This window comes from Periplaneta americana, chromosome 8 (genome assembly GCF_040183065.1).
Source record: "Periplaneta americana isolate PAMFEO1 chromosome 8, P.americana_PAMFEO1_priV1, whole genome shotgun sequence".
Lineage (NCBI taxonomy): Eukaryota > Metazoa > Arthropoda > Insecta > Blattodea > Blattidae > Periplaneta > Periplaneta americana.
Window position 1 is genome coordinate 4707238 of NC_091124.1, and position 20518 is coordinate 4727755.

Below are 20518 nucleotides of genomic sequence, written 5' to 3' on the forward strand. Positions count from 1 at the left end.
ATAATAATAATAATAATAATAATAATAATAATAATAATAATAATAACAATAATCGAACCATTTACGAAGAAACACTCTGATACTATATTTTTACTACATCACTGGCTACCATAAAACTAGAAATAAACTGATAAAAGAGATGACTAATGTATGAGGACAGCTACAGGGACTTCACTTACAGTCTCAGGTAGATGAGACCCACGACGATGAGCAGGAACAAGATCACGCCCGCTCCAATGCCGATCGACATGCCCAGGTTCTGAGGCTCACTGGCTTCCCCTGTCGTCACTGCAACATCACATATGTTATGACGAGGTTCTGCAGAATCATTCATAGTTCCTCACATAAAAGTTGTCTACACAAAACAATTATATTAGTGAAGTGACTAAAAAGACTGAATACTGGTACTTATTTCTTTTCTATCTTTCCATATTTTAAAGTAAATAATAAATATAGGGTGCGATAGTGATAGTTTTGAGCACCATATTTTAGTGTTTCCTAGGGAAACTGACAAACGAGTTGAATAAAAATATTTTTGATGCATTTACTAAATTACTTTTATCGAACATAAAAGTTCTAGAGATTTTGGACAGAGCAGTTTCAATAAATCAATTTGGCCATTAAAATATACAACAGGCACAGTCAAATATATACAATATACATTTAAATATGTTAATATATAATAAATACTGGTGTTAAATAACATTAAAACATTAAAATAAACTCCTCTCTCATTAAAATTTGTCTCGTCAACTTAATAAAATGTATTATTACTATGAAATCTATGAATACTATTTTTAAAGACCATTATTGATAATATCACAACCTCTGAAGGGATTCAATTGATTAAATTGGTACCAATTACATTAAAATTATTCTTTTTTTAGACAACCTACAGAATGGCACCACAATATAGTATTACTACTATTTCTTGTCAAATGATCGTGAGTTTGACTTATTAATATATTTTCATGATAATGCTTCTTACTACATAGAAGTAGTTCATAAATATTCAAATTTATAGCAGCTATTACATTAAAGTCCTTAAAAATTGATCTACAATTTGACATTCTGCTAGTTTTTTGCTGTTTCAGAAAAACATTGATTTTGCGAGAATTCCCCAACAAGCAAATTTCATATCTAACTGTATTCAAATAGTGCTAAATAAACTGATTTAACATAACAATTAGACAAAATAGTGATTAAATTTCGCAGCAAAAAGCCATTTTAGACTCTTTCCTCTTAATTACACAGGATATCTTGTTCCCAATTAAGTTCAGAGTGTATGGCTGTACCCAAGAATGTAACAGCTTCATTATTTACTTGTGTAATTGAAAATACAATGTTATTAGTTTTTTCTTCATTCAAGACTATTAACACATTGCAATATTTTGCTTCATTCAAAGCAATCATCTTTTTATATATTGAGGTTTTCAATATTTTTGTGGATAACTAAGACACTAGTGTCGTCAGCAAATAATAAAGATTCTGCACGTAGGCCTATATTACTGGTAAATCATTTACAAAAATTAAAAACAATAATGGCCCAAGAACAGATCCTTGAGGCACTCCATTTGTCACAGCAGTAATTTTAGAATTGTGACCATAACATTCACTACTGTTGTCTTAGCTCCTTATTTGGTAATGCACTCACTCTCGCAGCGTGGCTCCTCCCCGGACCAGGTGCCGTCCTCCATGCACTTGCGCAGGTACGGCCCGATGCGCTCGTAGTGTGGCACGCAGTGGTACTCCACGGCGCTGTTGTACGTGGTGGTCTGGTTCATCACGATCACACGCCCGTTCTCAATGGTGCCTGGGTGCTTGCAGTCCACATCTGATTAACATTACAAACATGAGGTTCGAATTCTTAGCAAATGTTGTTAAATAGATAGGAATGGAAGCAATGATACAAACTGAAGTGAAGATCAGTGTTAGGTTTGAGGATGCTTGCTAGTGACTGGGTTTGCTCTATGAATCATCTCTGTATTTGGCCTCATGCTTTGCGTCCAGGCAAGATAACATTTCTTTGTTAGTCAGCAGGAAACAGACTTCAGTCAGGATGTTCTCGTCTTCCTCCAGAACGACTAGTCACAGCTCTAGCTTTCTGGCTCGTCAGCAGGAATAAATTGGTGTGTAAAAAACGTTACTTTCTTATTTCTTCTCTAAATTCTACAGTCTTTGCCTAATATAGTGAGTCTTCCCAACCTGTCAAAATATATTTTTTCTTCTGCCAGAATTGTAACATTTATGATTCATTATTTATTATGCATTTCTTTTTATATCTGTGTTATGGGTTTCGTTTCTGTCACGTCTACTGCCTCTGATTAACTTGTAATTTAAATCTGAGTAAGAATAATCGATTTGTACGATTAGTTTCACCACTGACATTGCTGCAAGCATGTACTCCAGATCTACAGGCAATAAAAGTTATCATCATCATCATCAGTTATTTTGTATACGAGTAATTTCAGTGAATGTTTAGTTCAATGTAATCTCTGTTATTCTAATTTTTTTCGTGTAATTTCAACCTATGTATAATTTATTATAATCTTCCTTATTCCCAATTTTTTTATAACTTATATAGTTTACTGTAATTTCAATTTCAATTGTGTTATTTCGAATTTATTGCTTATATAATTTCAATATAAATAATAATAATTTCTCACAAAGAAAGGGAGACATCTGTCTGACATCAGGTAACCATTCAGATCCACATTACAATACATAACGGTACAAGAAGTGAATTTAACTAATTAACATTAAAACTGTACTAATTTGGAAACTAGCATTAGATACTAACTATAAAAAATGCAATAAGGTTTTGATATAATAACATTAATATGCAGAATACAATAGTTTGTTGTAATCGTTATTCTCAATTATTTTGTACAATTTTAAACTCTTAATTTTTAATTTTTAATTTTTATGCAATGTTGAAATTTTTTCAATCAGAAGCTTGTATATACGTCCACTAACAGTTAATAAACATTATTATTATTACTATTATTATTATTATTATTATTATTATTAGCCTATTATCACCATCATTATTATTATTACTATTATTATTAGTATTATCATATAATAGAAGTCATAAATGAAAAAAAAAAAAAAGATTACAATGGTATGGACATATTAAAATGATGGAAGAATACTAAAGGAAATCATGCAATGGGAAGCAGAAGGAAGAAATAGGAAAGGAAGACCTAATGAAAACTGGATGGACGGAGTAAGAAGAAATATGCAACTGAAAGGGCATTAGATAGGGAACAATGGAGGAAAAAAATTAAATGAACAACATGATATTTATGTATTACACTTTCCTACGTTGGGGAAAAACTACAACACTGTAGAAAATTCTATAATAGAAAGAGATATATTATTATTATTATTATTATTATTATTATTATTATTATGTTCAGACTGTCTCGTCCACATGCCTATATATTTTCTAATGATAGCAGGTAGTTGCAACTCTTGTCAAAGGGAAAACTTCTTCTTCTTCTTCGTCGAAGTTTAGACTATTTACTATGCACCAGTTTCAAGAGATTTTCATTTGATCTATCCATTTTCATATGAGACAGCATTTGGACCTGTAACAATATCCAATTGGTTTATAATTTAAGATTCATTTTGGAAATCTATTTTTTTGGTATATGTTGTAAATGTTTATTTTATTTTATTGGGTTACTGGTTCTAGGATGGGCTAATAAGATTATTATTTGAAGACTACAGTGATTTGTTATCTACAAGCTGTACAGAGACTTCTTCGCATCACAGGACCTATAGGTACTTCCTTTTAATAACCGAACAAGACATTTTGATTTATCCGTTCATGGCTACAAGAATGAGGCGTAACCTTCCAATCCTGGAACCCTTGCGTGTTTCAATAGGAAAGTGCCAAATATTACAGACGTGGCAATGGAAAGTTCCAACTGTGTACTCACACTTGCAGACTGGCAGCGCCCCACTCCAGGAGCCCTTCTTGAGGCATATCCTGGTGGAGTTGCCCACCATGTACTGCCCCCTAGGACAGGCATAATGAGCTATGCCCCCAATGCTGCGGGTCATCACCTGCACCGTCATGGAGCCCAGTGTATCAGGCTGGCCACACAGGATCTCTGAAACACCACAACCACCCAAATATCAGCAGAAGTACAACAAGAATAAGATTTCAAAGTTACGAGAAGAAGCTGAGAACTATGTAACATCTAAGCAAAATGGTGATATCAACATATAATGCTTCCGAAAGATGCCAGTACATACCAGTACCATCAGAATTAAACACTGAAATAATGAAACAATTATCTTTAGAGACAATTAATATTAGGTACCCTCCACAAAACTGGCTTCATTTATACACCGACGGATCCTTGATCTCCAGAGAACAAGGTGCCGGTGCAGGTGTTACGTGCTGTCTCTTCTCCCTTTATAGATCTCTTGGATATGGAACAACAAGTTTTGACGGAGAAATCATTGCAATAAGTGAAAGTCTCAGGAATCTTCTATGCCACATCAATAAATTTAAGAATGCAGTTATATTGTCACACTCCAAAGCAGCTATTCTATCAATAGTCTCTAGACACACACCTTCATCTCAAATAGCAGAAATAACTAAAATGCTCTCTCAATTAATATCACTCAATAAAAGAATTGTATTCCAATGGATACCATCCCATTGTGGAATCCTGGGAAACGAGAATGCGGATGCTTTAGCAAAGAAGGGGAGCACTGCTACTTACAGGCCTGTTACTAAATCTACGTATTACTCTGTGAAAAGATTTATTAAATCTACATACTTAGACTTCAACAAACAAAATTTGATAACACAATCCCAAGGAAAAAAATGGAACTCTCTGCATCATAATCCACAGTTGATTCCCGATTTACCACGAAAATCGTCTGTAGCTGCATTTAGAGTGACAACAGGCCATGACTGTTTGGCCAAGCATCTACATAGAATTGGAATATATCAGTCCCCTAACTGCCCATTGTGCAACTGAAATCAAGAAATGGATTCAGAACACCTCAAAATCTGTGCGTCAGTGGCTGGCCATGATAATATCTTTGAAAAATATTGGAGTACAAGAGGTCAAATGACTTTATTGTCAAACGCCTGGCATTAGAAAACAACAACAACATACCGGTACCAGTAATCATAAAATGAAAGAAGAAACATTAAGATTTTCTAAAAAATGAAGATGACATGCTAGAAAATCCAGAATTAAGTACCGTACAGAAATTCAGAATGTGGAACCTAAAAATATGGTCACAGGAATAGTAATTAGTTCAGACATCTAGTTTTCCCAAACCACAGATTGCAAAAATGTTATTTTTCAAGTCCTTGTAGATCAAAATGTATTGTATGATTAAGCTCTCGAAATAATGTGAAATGTTGTGTATATGCGAAGTGTTTATTTTTGCCACAAACTTAGGCTATTCGAAATTAGTACTTTTCAAGAGAAATTTTAATCTTTTAAGGACATTTTAATTTCAAGTGTCCAAAAGATATATTTATAGAAAATCTCATAAGTATGTGCGTGAATAAATACAATAAATTTTGGAGAAGGTAAGTTCCCTGAGCCTTGTGCTGTTGGTGGTGATCGGAGGTAGCTGGATTTATGACTTTCTTTTCATCAGATAGTGAAGTTTTCTTAAAAATTCTTGTCTGGTCACTTGAATTGAAGACATTTCTTAAACTCATTAATAATTTATCCTCCATTGTTCTGTTAAGATTTATGTTCATCGTAAAATAGGATTTGAAATTAATCAGATTATGCAAGATATGTATAGAAAATTTGGTAAGCAAAGTACGAGTAGTAATAAATGGAATTATATCAAAATAATTCGCAAATCAAACGGCCTTGAAACAAAGTGACGCTCTCTCGCCAATCTTATCTAATATAGTATTACAAAAGATAATTCAACAGTACACTTAATACCAGCTGGAATAAACCTGGGTGGACAACATAAAATTTTTGCATATGCTGATGATTTATTATTAATAGGAAGGAATGAGCTTGAAATATGACAGCTATTTATTAAATTAATGGAAAAAGCACCAAACATTGGATTAAATATTAACGAGAGTAAAACAAAATATATGCTAATCACTAAAAAAAAAAAAAAAAGGATCCCCATTAGCCTTAAAATAAAAAAAATTATACTTTTGAAACAGTCAACGAGTTCAAATGTCTTGGTGTTTTGATAGACAATTCAAATGACAGAAAAATGAAATACTTAACAGACTACATAATGCAAACAAAACTTTTCATGTTGTTCACAAATTATTATGTTTTCTAACCAGAAATTTAAAAATCATTTTGTACAAAACATTAATCCAACCTGTACTATAATATGGATTGGAAACATGGAGCTTAACTAAAAAGGAAAAACACAAATTAATGGTTTTTGAAAACAAAGTGTTGAGGAAAGTTTTTGGTCCAATTTTTGACCCACTTGAAAAGAAGTGGAAAATTTGACATAATAATGATATTCACTGCAATACAGACCAGAAGATTAAATTGGGCAGAACGTGTTATACGTATGGATGACTCCAACAGCGCAAAACAAATATATATGAACACAAGGCCACTGGGAAGACCTCGAAGTAGATGGAAGAATGAAATTCAGAAGGAATGCATGGAAATGGAAATTACCAACTGGAAGGAACTAGCAAAAGACAGAACAGAGTTGAAACATTTTGTGAAATCGACATAGAGTCGACATGCTCCATAATGTTTTTTGATTGACTGATTGATTGTAAAATAGGATCCCTAATTAATGCTCTGGAAACCACATCCGAAGGACTCTAATATATACAAACCAGCGAAAATGGAGACTAAGCACAAAGATCTGCAGTTATGTACATATACTGACACAAATGCTCAAAAACAACAATACACCACAAGAACAAATCAAAGAAATCATCCACACCACAGACATAATCACAAAACAAAATACTTCACATACAATAACAAATATTACACACAAACCGAAGGCCTACCCATGGGATCACCCATTTCCAGCACACTAAATGAAATATTCTTACACCGCATAGAACAGACATACATACTGAACAAAGACAACAACAAACACGCAGACAACATCATATACTGGCACAGATACGTAGATGACATACTAATACTATACAAAGGAAACAAAAGACAGATCCAAAACCTGCATCAACACATAAACAAAATACACCCAAGCTACACTACACATTAGAAATTGAAAACAAAAAATCCATAAATTTTCTAGACATCACAATAACAAAAGTAGACAACAAACACACATTCAAAGTCTACAGAAAACCCACAACAACAACGACACACATACACAACACATCCAACCACCCCACACAACACAAACAAGCTGCATTCCGAACAATGGTACACAGACTACTCAACATACCAATGAACCAACAGGATTACAACGAAGAGCTAAACACAATCAAATACATAGCACAAGAAAACGGATACAACCCCAACATAATAGACAACATAATACGTAAGACACAACAAAACCACAAAAAACAGAAGAATACAACACAAACACAAGAACACAAAAAATACATCACACTAACATACGAAAACAAAAACACGCATAAAATTGCAACCTCATTCAAGAAATTAAATTACAACATCGCATACAGAACAAATAACACTCTACAAAAATATCTCAACACAAACAAACAAATACAACCACACAGGCATATACAAACTCAAATGTAACACCTGCAACAACTTCTACATAGGACAGACAGGCAGATCATTTCAAACACGTTACAAAGAACACATCACAGCCATAACAAAATTACAAAACACCTCCACATATGCAGACCACATCACAAATGCCAACCACACCTACAGAGATATCAACACAGACATGGAAATACTGCACATCCAACCAAAAAGCCAGAAACTCAACACACTAGAACAATAAGAAATATACAGATACACGAAAACACACCCCAACGATATTCTCAACGCACAACTCAACTTCAAAACACACACACTCTTTGACTCTACACTACGAACGCACCCACACAGGAAACAAGAGGCGCCAAGACCAACAACGACCAGTTCCGAAGATGACCGAAAATAGCTCGAAACATGTTAACAAGGTACGTTAAAATTTAACACAAGAAAGTTCTTATCATACATATTCCGAAACAAAATGAGAGGCTGTGATCAACACTAACTGTCTGGATTGTAAAGCAATCACTTGTCATCACTCACCTCTGCACTGAGGCGTGTCAGAGGACCAGGTGCCGTTCTCGAGACAGAGTCTCCGTCCATGCCCGTCCAGTTCGAAGTTGGCATCACACTCGTACAGCACAGCCGCCCCGTAGTAAGTGGCATTGGATGCCAGTGTGTACTTGCCGTGGGCCAGGCTGTCAGGCTCCGCACAGTCCACATCTGCCAGAAACACACAAGGTAAGATCACTTCAAGAACTGTTATGAACTGTTATAATATGTTGAACTAAATCAGTGTTAGTAGGAGCTCAAGGCAATGCTTTGAGCTTTAATATATTAATAGATTATTACAAAGTATAGCCTACTTTAAAAATATTAACGCATGGAACACTGACACATGTGCCTGTGAAATATTGAGTTCAGGTGTTCTTCAATGTTATAATTTGCATCCCACCAGAACAGGAAACCAGAAGATAGTGCGGGTCCTTCACTAGGCTTTGGACAATGAAGGATAATATTTCGAAACTAGTCATCCAGGTAATTTCCTAAAAAGTTAACACAGTAAAGAAGTTGTAAAGTTCATTTACTCATAGTTTTCTGCCCAAGGGCAGGTCTTTCACTGCAAATCCATTATTCTCCAGTCTTTCCTATTTTCTGTCTTCCCCTTTGTCTCCGCATATGATCCATATATCTTAATGTCGTCTATAATACTTGACCTGGTTGGCAAGTTGGTATAGCACTGGCCTTCTATACCCAAGGTTGCGGGTTCGATCCCAGGCCAGGTCGATGGCATTTAAGTGTGCTTAAATGCGACAGGCTCATGTCAGTAGATTTACTGGCATGTAAAAGAACTCCTGCGGGACAAAATTCCGGCACATCCAGCGACGCTGATATAACCTCTGCAGTTGCGAGCATCGTTAAATAAAACATAACATTTTAACATCGTCTATAATCTGATATCTTCTGCTCCAAACTCTTCTCCAGTTCACCATTCCTTCCAGTGTATCCTTCAGTAGGCAGTTTCTTCTCAGCCAGTGATCCAACCAATTCCTTTTCTCTTTCTGATCAGTTTCAGCATCATTCTTTCTTCACCCACTCTTTCCAACACAGCTTCATTTCTTATTCTGTCTGTCCATTTCACATGCTCCATTCTTCTCCATATCCACATTTCAAATGCCTCTATTCACTTCGTCGTAATGCTCCATACAATGCTACACTCCACACAAAGCACTTCACTAGTCTCTTCCTTTGTTCTTTCTCCAGAGGTCCGCAGATGCTTCTTTTTCTATTAAAAGCTTCCTTGGCCAGTTAATCAGTGAATAATTTTACTGGCAGCCGAAGTACTTCTAGATAGTAGGAAACATTGTTACAAAATACTGGCACAGAGAGAGGGGATAGAGCTGGAGAAGGGAAGATGGGAGGGAGGTAGGCAGACCTCCCATCAGGTTGATCGTGTTCATAAGTTTCATACTTTAGCTAACCTTCTCTGCAGAGAGAAATGCTGCACTACTCACAGACACAGCGAGGCACATCCCCACTCCACTGGCCGTTCTCCTCACAGGTGCTGAGGGGCTCCCCCACCACCTTGTAGCCTCGTTCACAGCGGTACTTGACCAGCGACCCGATCTTGTAGGTGGTCAGTGATGTGCCGGAGTCCGCGGTTCGAATCAATGTGCGACCATACACCCGGTCGTTGCCCGTTACAGACAGGATGCTGTGCTCTGCCAACACTGGCTCTGGGCACCGGATCTCTGCAACATTGCGACATGCAGACATTAGCTACATCTTAAAGCGGATTACACTAGGAGAACATTACACACTGCAGCGGTGAATTAATACCGGGCCTACAACAATTAATTTACAGAACAAAGTCATTTACCAAAGTAGCCAAAAATTGCAATTCAGGCTACTGTTTCATTATCACCAGGAGACAAGACAGTGAGAGAAGTATGTACCAGAATTAAGTTTCTTCAAAAACAGACAAAAATAGTTGCTTTACAATGGATACCTTCTCATTATGGATTGGAAAGAAATGAAAATTTAGACTTTTTTTGGGCAAAAAAATTGAACCACAATGCAACAAACATAAATGATTATAAACGGACAATATTAAATACCGCTCATAATAAAAAACCTACTAAGGAAAATAAACTTCGGTGGAAATACAAAAATTAATCTTAGTCCGTTAAATTTACAACAAAAACGAATAATTAAAATTTGTTTGAAGAAACGTTTTGATTATCCAACTTATTCTGAATTTAATGTATTTAATATTGAACAAATTTATAAGTATACGCTGTTAAAATTTTATCATAAAAATCGTAATAAGTTTGTATTACAGACACACAATTATGACACAAGACGAAATATTAATTCAACATTAGTAGAACCTAAATGTCTCACATCTGCTGGTCTAAAGCATAGCATTAATTTCGGCCCTCGGTTGTACAATGCTTTAGCTAAATTACACCCAGAACTTCTAACATGTAACCCACTAACATATAACAAGAAAATTAGAAACGTGTTAATATCTTCAATTTGATTAAATAAATTTATAGCCTATGTGTATGAATTAATCAACCTATATTATATTTGTATTCTATAATTTTGAAATATATATTAGTCCTACTTTTCACGTGCGATATTATTCTTCTCTAGTGTTAATATTATATTATATAATTCCATTGCCGCTGAAATTTAAATTTTAGTTCCTATTTCATTTCATTTTTTTTTCTATATTTCTCTTATATTAATATTGTATTATATAATTTCTGTAACTGTAATTTTAATTTTACTTCCTACTTTATTTTATTTTATATTCTCTTATAGGCTTATTAATATCATATCTGAACTGCGACCGAGCACGAGCGCTGCTCATTCGGTCTCAAATTTTGTTAATACTACTGTATCTTCTTTTTATATTGCTTGTATTATTTTATTTCTATTTCTCTTGTTTGTAATTATATTCTTTATTCTGTATATTTAAATTTAAATAAATAAATAAATTCCTAAAAAAAATTTAAAATAAATAAATAAATAAATAAATAAAAATCTGATTCCTAATTTTCCAAGAAGAAGAGCAGTGACTGTCTTCAGACTAGTAGCTGGACATGACTGTTTGGCAGCGCGTCTCTTCAGAATTGGAATTCATACATCACTGAAGAAGTAACATGAGCTGTACCAGCAAGTCAAAAGGAGGATAGCAATGGCAAAGGAAGCTTTTAATAAAAAAAGGAGTATCTTCTGCGGACCTCTGGAAAAGACTAGTGAAGTGCTTTGTGTGGAGTGTGGCATTGTATGGGGCAGAAACATGGACATTACGACGAAGAGAAAAGAAGCAAATAGAAGCATCTGAAATGTGGATATGGAGAAGACTGGAGCGTGTGAAATGGACAGACAGAATAAAAAACGAAGCTGTGTTGGAAAGAGTAGGTGAAGAAAGAATGATGCTGAAACTGATCAGAAAGAGAAAAAGAAATTGGTTGGGTCACTGGCTGAGAAGAAACCGTCTTCTGAAGGATGCACTGGAAGGAACGGTGAATGGGAGAAAAGTTCGGGGCAGAAGAAGATATCAGATGATAGACAACATTAAGATATGTGGATCATATGCGGAGACTAAGAAGAAGGCGGAAAACTATGAATAAATAAGTGAAATGTGCTGTCTGCAGAGAAAAGGATTCAGCTATAAACCTGCAGCACATACTGAATTGCAAAGCCATCAAATTTCAGATGAAATTATTAGTAACATCACAGACGTTTACTGGCATGTTAGAAAACAACTGGAGAAAATACAACATTCTGAACATTTCATTAATTATTAATTACTAATTTTATCAATATAATTTGTACAAGCGAGGAAGTAACTTAACCAAGACAGTTATAAGAACATCATTGGTTCTAAGAATTTGTTATCAAATAATATCTGACTTGGAGCTGAGTCTTGAAATATTTCCATGTCATAACCATTTGGTGATGAAAGAGTGATGGAACGGAGAAAAATTCTCTCCGGCGCCGGGATTTGAACCTGGGTTTTCAGCTCTACGTGCTGATGCTTTATCCACTAAGCCACGCCGGATACAATCCCGACGCCGTTTAGAATCGTCTCAGATTAAGCTCCATCTCTTGGGTTCCCTCTGGTGGCCGCCCTCTGCACTGCGTCATAGATGTCTATGAACGCAGGACCGAAGTCCATACATGTGTTGAGGTGCACTCAGATGAGTGACTGATTGGCCGGGATCCGACGGTATGGGCGCCGTCTTAAATCACAAAGTGATTTATTACGCATATCATATTTATTTTGATGTACCGAAGTACATATGATATTTCCATGCAGATATTCTGCGTCATCATATGATGAAAGAGTGATGGAAGGGAGAAAAATTCTCTCCGGCGCCGGGATTTGAACCCGGGTTTTCAGCTCTACGTGCTGATGCTTTATCCACTAAGCCACGCCGGATACAATCCCGACGCCGTTTAGAATCGTCTCAGATTAAGCTCCATCTCTTGGGTTCCCTCTGGTGGCCGCCCTCTGCACTGCGTCATAGATGTCTATGAACGCAGGACCGAAGTCCATACATGTGTTGAGGTGCACTCAGATGAGTGACTGATTGGCCGGGATCCGACGGTATGGGCGCCGTCTTAAATCACAAAGTGATTTATTACGCATATCATATTTATTTTGATGTACCGAAGTACATATGATATTTCCATGCAGATATTCTGCGTCATCACATGATGAAAGAGTGATGACGCAAAATATCTGCATGGAAATATCATATGTACTTCGGTACATCAAAATAAATATAACCATTTGGTATTTCATGAAGTTTACGTAGTGATACGGCCTATTTTTAGATCATCCTCAGGGTTGGCTAACAATACCTGTTCATATACATATTATAAAATTGCATTCAAATTTTATCATCGGTCCTTCATGAGAACTTCCATGTACATATTATGGTCATTTTATTAATTATAAATTACTTTGTATATTTAACGTATTACAAACACAAGCAGTAATATGAGTTTTTGTACACATTGTACAGGAACATTGTCAAACACTCACCCTCGCACCGAGGAGTTTCGTCGCTCCACTGGTGGTTCTCCAGACATTTCCTGGTCGCCACGCCCACCAGGCGGTAGTTCTTCACGCAGTTGTATGTCACCTCGCTGCCAAGGTACGTGGTGCCATTCCTGTACGTGACGGAGCCGTACAGCAGCTGTGTCACCTTGCCACAGTCCACATCTGAGGGGAATGGCGCTTATTTAGAGATAAAGTGCAATATTTCACTAGTATTTACTCAAGGAGGCCTTAAAATAAATTTAGAACGAACTGCGACGTAATTCAGGGACAAGGATATGATCCAATTCTGAGTGAAAAGGTGAGGAACTAGTATTTGTAGTTCATAGCTAACAAGCAATGATTGGATTAAAAGTATCAAATATGTATATACTTCGTATGTAGGTAATTTGGATGAAATGTATAAAAAAGTGTGGAATTAAAATGTAGCCTAGTTACCTTTTGTAATGAATACGCGGTATATATTTAACAGTGAATGACGTATTTCTAACACTAGAAATCATTATTTTTTATTATCATTATTACTGCCTATACTTCGTGAAGAAGTACCTTTATTTCTCTGTTGCTACATGAGAGGATCATATTTCAACACTGTTACCAAAGCGGTGAATTACAGAACAATGCTCCAAATGTTCAAATGTCATTATTAGACTGTTGTTTTATAAAGACGTTTCAAATTTACATCATCGTGATTAAAGCTATTTCAACATGTCATTACCCACTTCCACACAGTACTGCATTCACAAGCAAACATCTGTTGGGGGCAGATAAAAAAGTTGAAATTTTTTCTTCCACCATGTTAATAATGTCAAAACAAGTGCTTGTACAAATTTTGGCCACTCGACCGCAGTTACGAGGCCGTCCAGAAACTGATTTCCTCTAGACCCATTTACAGAAAAAGTAAAATTTCATGGAAAGATTTATTGAAACAGATACAGCAATTGTTGCGCTATTTGTCAAATATATCCCACACGGAATTGAGACATTTGTCATACCATGGGATCAATTTTTGTATCCTTGTGTCGTAGAAATCAGCTGCCTGGGATCAGTGTTTGACAGCCGTCTGCATCTCTGTCGATCCCATGAGATGACAAATGGGTGACTTTTTTTAATAATAAATTTTAATGGTTTCTATGCATTGTGGAATGGTGTAACATTCCAGGACTATTTGCCAACAACTGTAACGAAGGGAAAAATATGATTGCTATAGCTTCATAAATACAGCAGATGTTATATGTTAAAAATGGGACACACTTATTGGAAGACACTTTATATGCGCTATAAAATCTTGACCTTTGGCTACAAATAACTTGAAATGCATTTATATAACGGTAGCATCTGATTTGCAACTAAGGAATAAAACATGCTAAAATCAGCTTCCTAGTTATGAGCAGACTATACTAAATGATGCCGTATTTCCTAGATACAGCTACGAGAAAAATCAATATTTGACCCTAATTTAACTGGGCATCACCTTTACTTTTTAACTTCGCTCTAGAATATGCCATTAGGAAAGTTCAGGATAACAGGCAGGGTTTGGAATTGAACGGGTTACATCAGCTTCTTGTCTATGCGGATGACGTGAATATGTTAGGAGAAAATACACAAACGATTAGGGAAAACACGGAAATTTTACTTGAAGCAAGTAGAGCGATCGGTTTGGAAGTAAATCCCGAAAAGACAAAGTATATGATTATGTCTCGTGACCAGAATATTGTACGAAATGGAAATATAAAAATTGGAGATTTATCCTTCGAAGAGGTGGAAAAATTCAAATATCTTGGAGCAACAGTAACAAATATAAATGACACTCGGGAGGAAATTAAACGCAGAATAAATATGGGAAATGCGTGTTATTATTCGGTTGACAAGCTCTTATCATCCAGTCTGCTGTCCAAAAATCTGAAAGTTAGAATTTATAAAACAGTTATATTACCGGTTCTTCTGTATGGTTGTGAAACTTGGACTCTCACTCTGAGAGAGAAACATAGGTTCAGGGTGTTTGAGAATAAGGTGCTTAGAAAATATTTGGGGCTAAGCGGGATGAAGTTACAGGAGAATGGAGAAAGTTACACAACTCAGAACTGCACGCATTGTATTCTTCACCTGACATAATTAGGAACATTAAATCCAGACGTTTGAGATGGGCAGGGCATGTAGCACGTATGGGCGAATCCAGAAATGCATATAGAGTGTTAGTTGGGAGACCGGAGAGAAAAAGACCTTTAGGGAGGCCGAGACGTAGATGGGAGGATAATATTAAAATGGATTTGAGGGAGGTGGGGTATGATTAATAGAGACTGGATTAATCTTGCACAGGATAGAGACCGCTGGCGGGCTTATGTGAGGGCGGCAATGAACCTTCGGGTTCCTTAAAAGCCATTTGTAAGTAAGTAAGTAAGTAAGTTCTTGAATTCATTACTCACATTCGCAAGAGGGGGTCTCTCCCGACCACTCGCCCTGCATGGTGCACTCGTGCGTGGCCTCGCCCCGCAGGATGTGGCCCACCTCGCAGTGGTACTCGATGGTGGAGTGCACGTTGAAGTCGTACCCCACCACGTAGCTACCAGATGGCAGCTCTGGCTCCACACACGTTATCACTGTAGCAGCCAACCAAACAAAATGTTACATGCAACATCAAGTTGGACTCACACAGTTAATAACATTGTTTGTGTTATCACTAGCATCAAGTTTTAAACATAAGGAACCCTCCATGTGGCGTTCAGCAGATGAGGAACTAAAGTCTTTTGTTCCATATATTACATTACTCAGGGGCGTATTTTGCGGACTACCCGGGCTACCGGTGGTAGCCCAAGGAAATTACAAAAGAAAAAGTTTATAATATAACATAATGTAATAATTTTGTATTATTAGTTTTACCATAGTAATTAAAATTAAAGTAATTGTTAGATATATTTTGTGTAATAATAGGGTCAGCGGTAGCCCAAACCCTTTAACCAGTATACGCCACTGACATTACTACGTGTAACAGAGTCCTTCGTTCATGTATAAAGACGAATAAAAGCAAAATTCTACGTCCGGGCCCGCCATTACTCAGTTCTCATCTGTTCAAACATAACGTAAAGGTCGACAGGGCACTACAATTTCTGCTATGCTGTGTTGCCACATCCTTGCTGCAGATTAGAGAGTGACTGTGCATCTTCGTCATGTCTTTGCAGCACACCATCAAAGACAGGGTGGTTTTAGAAAACACTGGAAGTTTGTTAAAATAAGCTTAAGATAAAATTAAAAAATTCCATTTTATTTCCAGAATAATAGGGTTTGATATTACTGTTCAGCTGTTTCATTTTGGTTACTTTGCCAACGTTTATTTCGAAAAAGCAACCAATTAAAACTATTGACGTGTGTGTAATTATGTTTTGGTTTTGCAATTTATTACCGAAAATAATGTTTTTTTTTATGTTGAATCTTTCGTACACTACTTTTAACACTTGAATATAAATAACTGATTAAATGGCGATCTTACTCGTGTTAATTGTGTAAGCATGTGCGGCTTACAGCTGTTTCGGTGCTTCATCACACCATCCTCAGAGCCTACTAGATCTCGGCGTCATCTTGAACTTCTCTGCCTGTTATGTGGGTGCGTTTGATTGTTGAAAAGTGTTGAAATGTGGAGTCAAATAGTGTGTGTGTTCTGAAATTGATCTGTGTGTTGAGAATTTGATCAGGGTGTGTTTTTGTGTGTCTGTATATTTCATATTGTTCTAGTGTGTTGAGTTTTTGGTTTTTGGGTTGTATGTGCAGGATTTCTGTATTTATGTTATTGTATGTGTGGTTAGCATTAGTTATGTGTTCGGCATATGTAGATGTATTGTGTCCTCTGGTTATTGCTTTAATGTGTTCTTTGTAGCGTGTTTGGAATGATCTGCCTGTCTGTCCAATGTAGAAATTGTCGCAATAATTGCATGTGAGTTTGTATACGCTTGTGTGGTTGTATTTATTTGTTTGTGTGTTGAGATGTCTTTGTAGTGTGTTTTCTGTTCTGTATGCTATGTTGTATTTCTGTTTTCTGAATGAGGATGCGATCTTGTGTGTGTTTTTGTTTTCGTATGTCAGTGTGATGTATTTCTTGTGTTCTTGTGTTTGTGTTTTGTGTATTTGTTGAGTTTTTGTTTTGTCTTCCTTATGATGTTGTCTATTATGTTTTGGTTGTAACCATTTTCTTGTAGGCCCATTTGATTGTGTTCACTTGTTCATTGTAGTGTTGTTGGCTCATGGGTATGTTGAGTAATCTGTGTACCATTACACAATTAACACGAGTAAGATCGCCATTTAATCAATTATTTATAATGCTTTGTGTCTGCATATGTAGTGCTAATATGAATGCATTAAACTCTAAATGGCTTGAGGCGTTCACATTTCAATTCCATATTAATTTGCTTTTTTCTAGGTAATGACAAAGGTTCAGCGTTTCGCACATGTCACACATCTGTTCTATCTCCAGTCTAAAGATTCTATCGACAGCTCTTGACACTCACAGACGCAGGATGGCGTGTCTGCGGACCACTTCCCCTCCCGCGTGCAGGTCTGGCGCTCGGTGCCGTCCAGCCAGTAGTCCTCCCTGCACGAGTACTCCACCAGACTGCTGTACGTGGTGGTGCCGTTCAGCAGCTCGTAGCGCCCGTTGTCGATGTTGGGCGGTGCCCCACAGTCCACGAACTTGCATGTCGGGGCCTTGCCTGACCACTCGCCTCCCAGACCACACGACAGCACCTGCAATGGCGAAAACAGAACATCAGGAGTAACTTAGCTCACTTTGCTTGTAGAACTACTCAAAGGAAACCTGTAGCCTAAGCCACACACTCTTAATGGGAGCTCAGCATTTGTTATAATAGTTTATGTTTATCAGGGTGGCACAATAGCCTCTAGTTTCTCGCAAAGTGCAAAAGGGTCCTTATTAGAAGTGTTCCTAATTGAAGACTATCAATTTGATTTATTTTGTCTTTTAGCACTTCTTCTAAAATAAAATTAGTAATAGTCCGCAAGATGTTAAGGGGAATCACTGACAATGACTTGCAACTTTCTTATAAGTTTAATTGTACCTAACGTATATACTTGGCACACTGCTGTGGAGTAACGGTTAGCGCGTCTAACTGTGAAACGGGCGGGCCTGGGTTCAAATCCTGGTTGGAACAAGTTACCTGGCTGAGTTTTTTTTTTTGGAGTTTTCCCTCAACCAATTGAAGCAGAATTGCTGGGTAACTTTCCGCGTTGGACCTCGGGCTTGTTTCTCCATCATTAATTCACATATCATCATCTTTCATACAATAGCCCTGGTTCAGTTCATGGTGTGGCATGCTGTACTTGTACAAGAGCATGGCCGTTCGGCTACACAATCATTCATAGAATAGGAGTGGTAAACACAATAAGTGTCAGGTTCAGTGCAAGCCTTTGGGTCCATCCTCCGTACCAGAGAGAAAGAAAAAAAAACTCATATACTTAGTCAGAAAACTTTGGACACACACAAGCTGCAGTTAGGATATGTTCGTATTTTGAGAGTGAAATACAGAATTTAAACACAGTTGACTATAAATTATCTGGGAGCGAGTTATCAGCTTAAGTGAAATAACTGATAAAAAGAAAATTAAGATCAACAGTGGCAAAACGACAGCTGGCTGACTGGCAAAATGGTTTTGCAAAACTTGCAAGCACTGGTTAAGAAGAAATGTTTCGCTTAGAAAACTAGAAGACGCTTAATTATTGATAATTAAACAAAGTGTAAGTGGAATATAGTCTTTCTTTCTGAAGTTGTTTTTCACTTTGTAGTTCATTATCTATTGTCCCTGTACGGTAAAGATGTTTGCATGGATACAGGTAGTTGAAATGTTGTTGTTTCCTAATGCCAGGCATTTGACAATAAAGTCATTTGACCTCTTGCACTCCAATATTTTTCAAAGATATTATCATGGCCAGCCACTGAAGCACAGATTTTGAGGTGTTCCGAATCCATTTCTTGGTTTGAGTTGCACAATGGGCAGTTAGAGGACTGATATATTCCAATTCTATGCAGATGTTTGGCCAAACAATCATGGCCTGTCGCCAATCTAAATGCAGCTACAGACGATTTTCGTGGTAAATTGGGAATCAACTGTGGATTATGATGCAGAGAGTTCCATTTTTTCCCTTGAGATTGTGTTATCAAATTTTGTTTGTTGAAGTCTAAGTATGTAGATTTAATAAATGAATGAAATGTTGAAATAGTCCTACAATGTGTTTTGCTTCTTAGCTTTAAGTCTAACCTATAAAAATGCTTTATTTTAACAAATTTTTATATTGTGATTTTGTATTAATCACGCCCTCTGTCCCTTCATTGTCGCAGATTATCGAGAGTACACTTTATGTAAATTGGGCAAATATGGCTCAAATATTGAACCAAGGAAGAGATTTAAAACATAATATTTGACAAAACAAAATACATCTCCATGTAATCATGCAATCATGAGATCCCAGTTGGCATGCCTATACTTTTAATTGTAACAAGTCACGTTTAGTTTTAACATTATAATCCATTGTGCCACTTTTGTAGTGCATCATTGTGTTTCTAATGGAATAGCACATCAAAGTTTAGTACTGGACTATTTACCAGTGAGCCCTGTCTGATTCATACAGCCAGTAAGTCAGTAGGTTGAGATCTTACCGACTGCCCAAAGATAATGAAGCCATTCTGACAAGTGTAGGTGGCTGTGGAACCTGCTCGCCGTCCAGATGTTTGCACCGTGCCACCATGCACGACTGGAGGTTCAGGGCACCAGTCAACTGGAACACAACACACAACTGCACTCAGGTGTTCCAGTTCAGGAGTACTGGTACATGCCACAAGATATGACTATTTGCTAAGTTATCCCTTTTGCCCACACAGTCTTTGAAAACTCAGAGTAATATATTTTATATTGACTTGTAGTAAGCTTTTATTGGGTTAATTTTCCATGTTAAGAATCAGAATTGAATTCTTTTACATTACGGTGTATAAACTTAAAGTAATTGTTTTTGTTTACACGTGATTTCTTATATGGAATTTGATTTCTTCTGTATCATTTATCACTATCAGTCTTTATAACAATATTAATAATAACAATAACAATAACAACAACAACAACAACAATAATAATAATAATAATAATAATAATAATAATAATAATAAACCTCTGATTGAGGTTCTGGCTGATATGTACATCTATTATGAGGCAGTACATCTCACTTGACGATATGTGTCAGAGGA

General features: G+C 36.5%; 1 protein-coding gene across 1 annotated transcript in view; it reads right to left on the bottom strand.

The window, feature by feature from the left end:
- The window catches only part of fw (CUB and Sushi multiple domains furrowed), a 242425-nt gene that overhangs the window by 9151 nt on the left and 212756 nt on the right, over nt 1-20518 (bottom strand). Inside the window, exons 11-19 of the mRNA XM_069832281.1 lie at nt 19937-20055; nt 17778-18012; nt 15705-15878; nt 13264-13443; nt 9713-9949; nt 8241-8420; nt 3948-4121; nt 1655-1834; nt 180-288 (exon numbers count right to left, since the gene is read on the bottom strand). Of these exons, the coding sequence (XP_069688382.1) occupies nt 180-288; nt 1655-1834; nt 3948-4121; nt 8241-8420; nt 9713-9949; nt 13264-13443; nt 15705-15878; nt 17778-18012; nt 19937-20055 (1588 nt within the window). The remainder of the gene's footprint in view (nt 1-179; nt 289-1654; nt 1835-3947; nt 4122-8240; nt 8421-9712; nt 9950-13263; nt 13444-15704; nt 15879-17777; nt 18013-19936; nt 20056-20518) is intronic.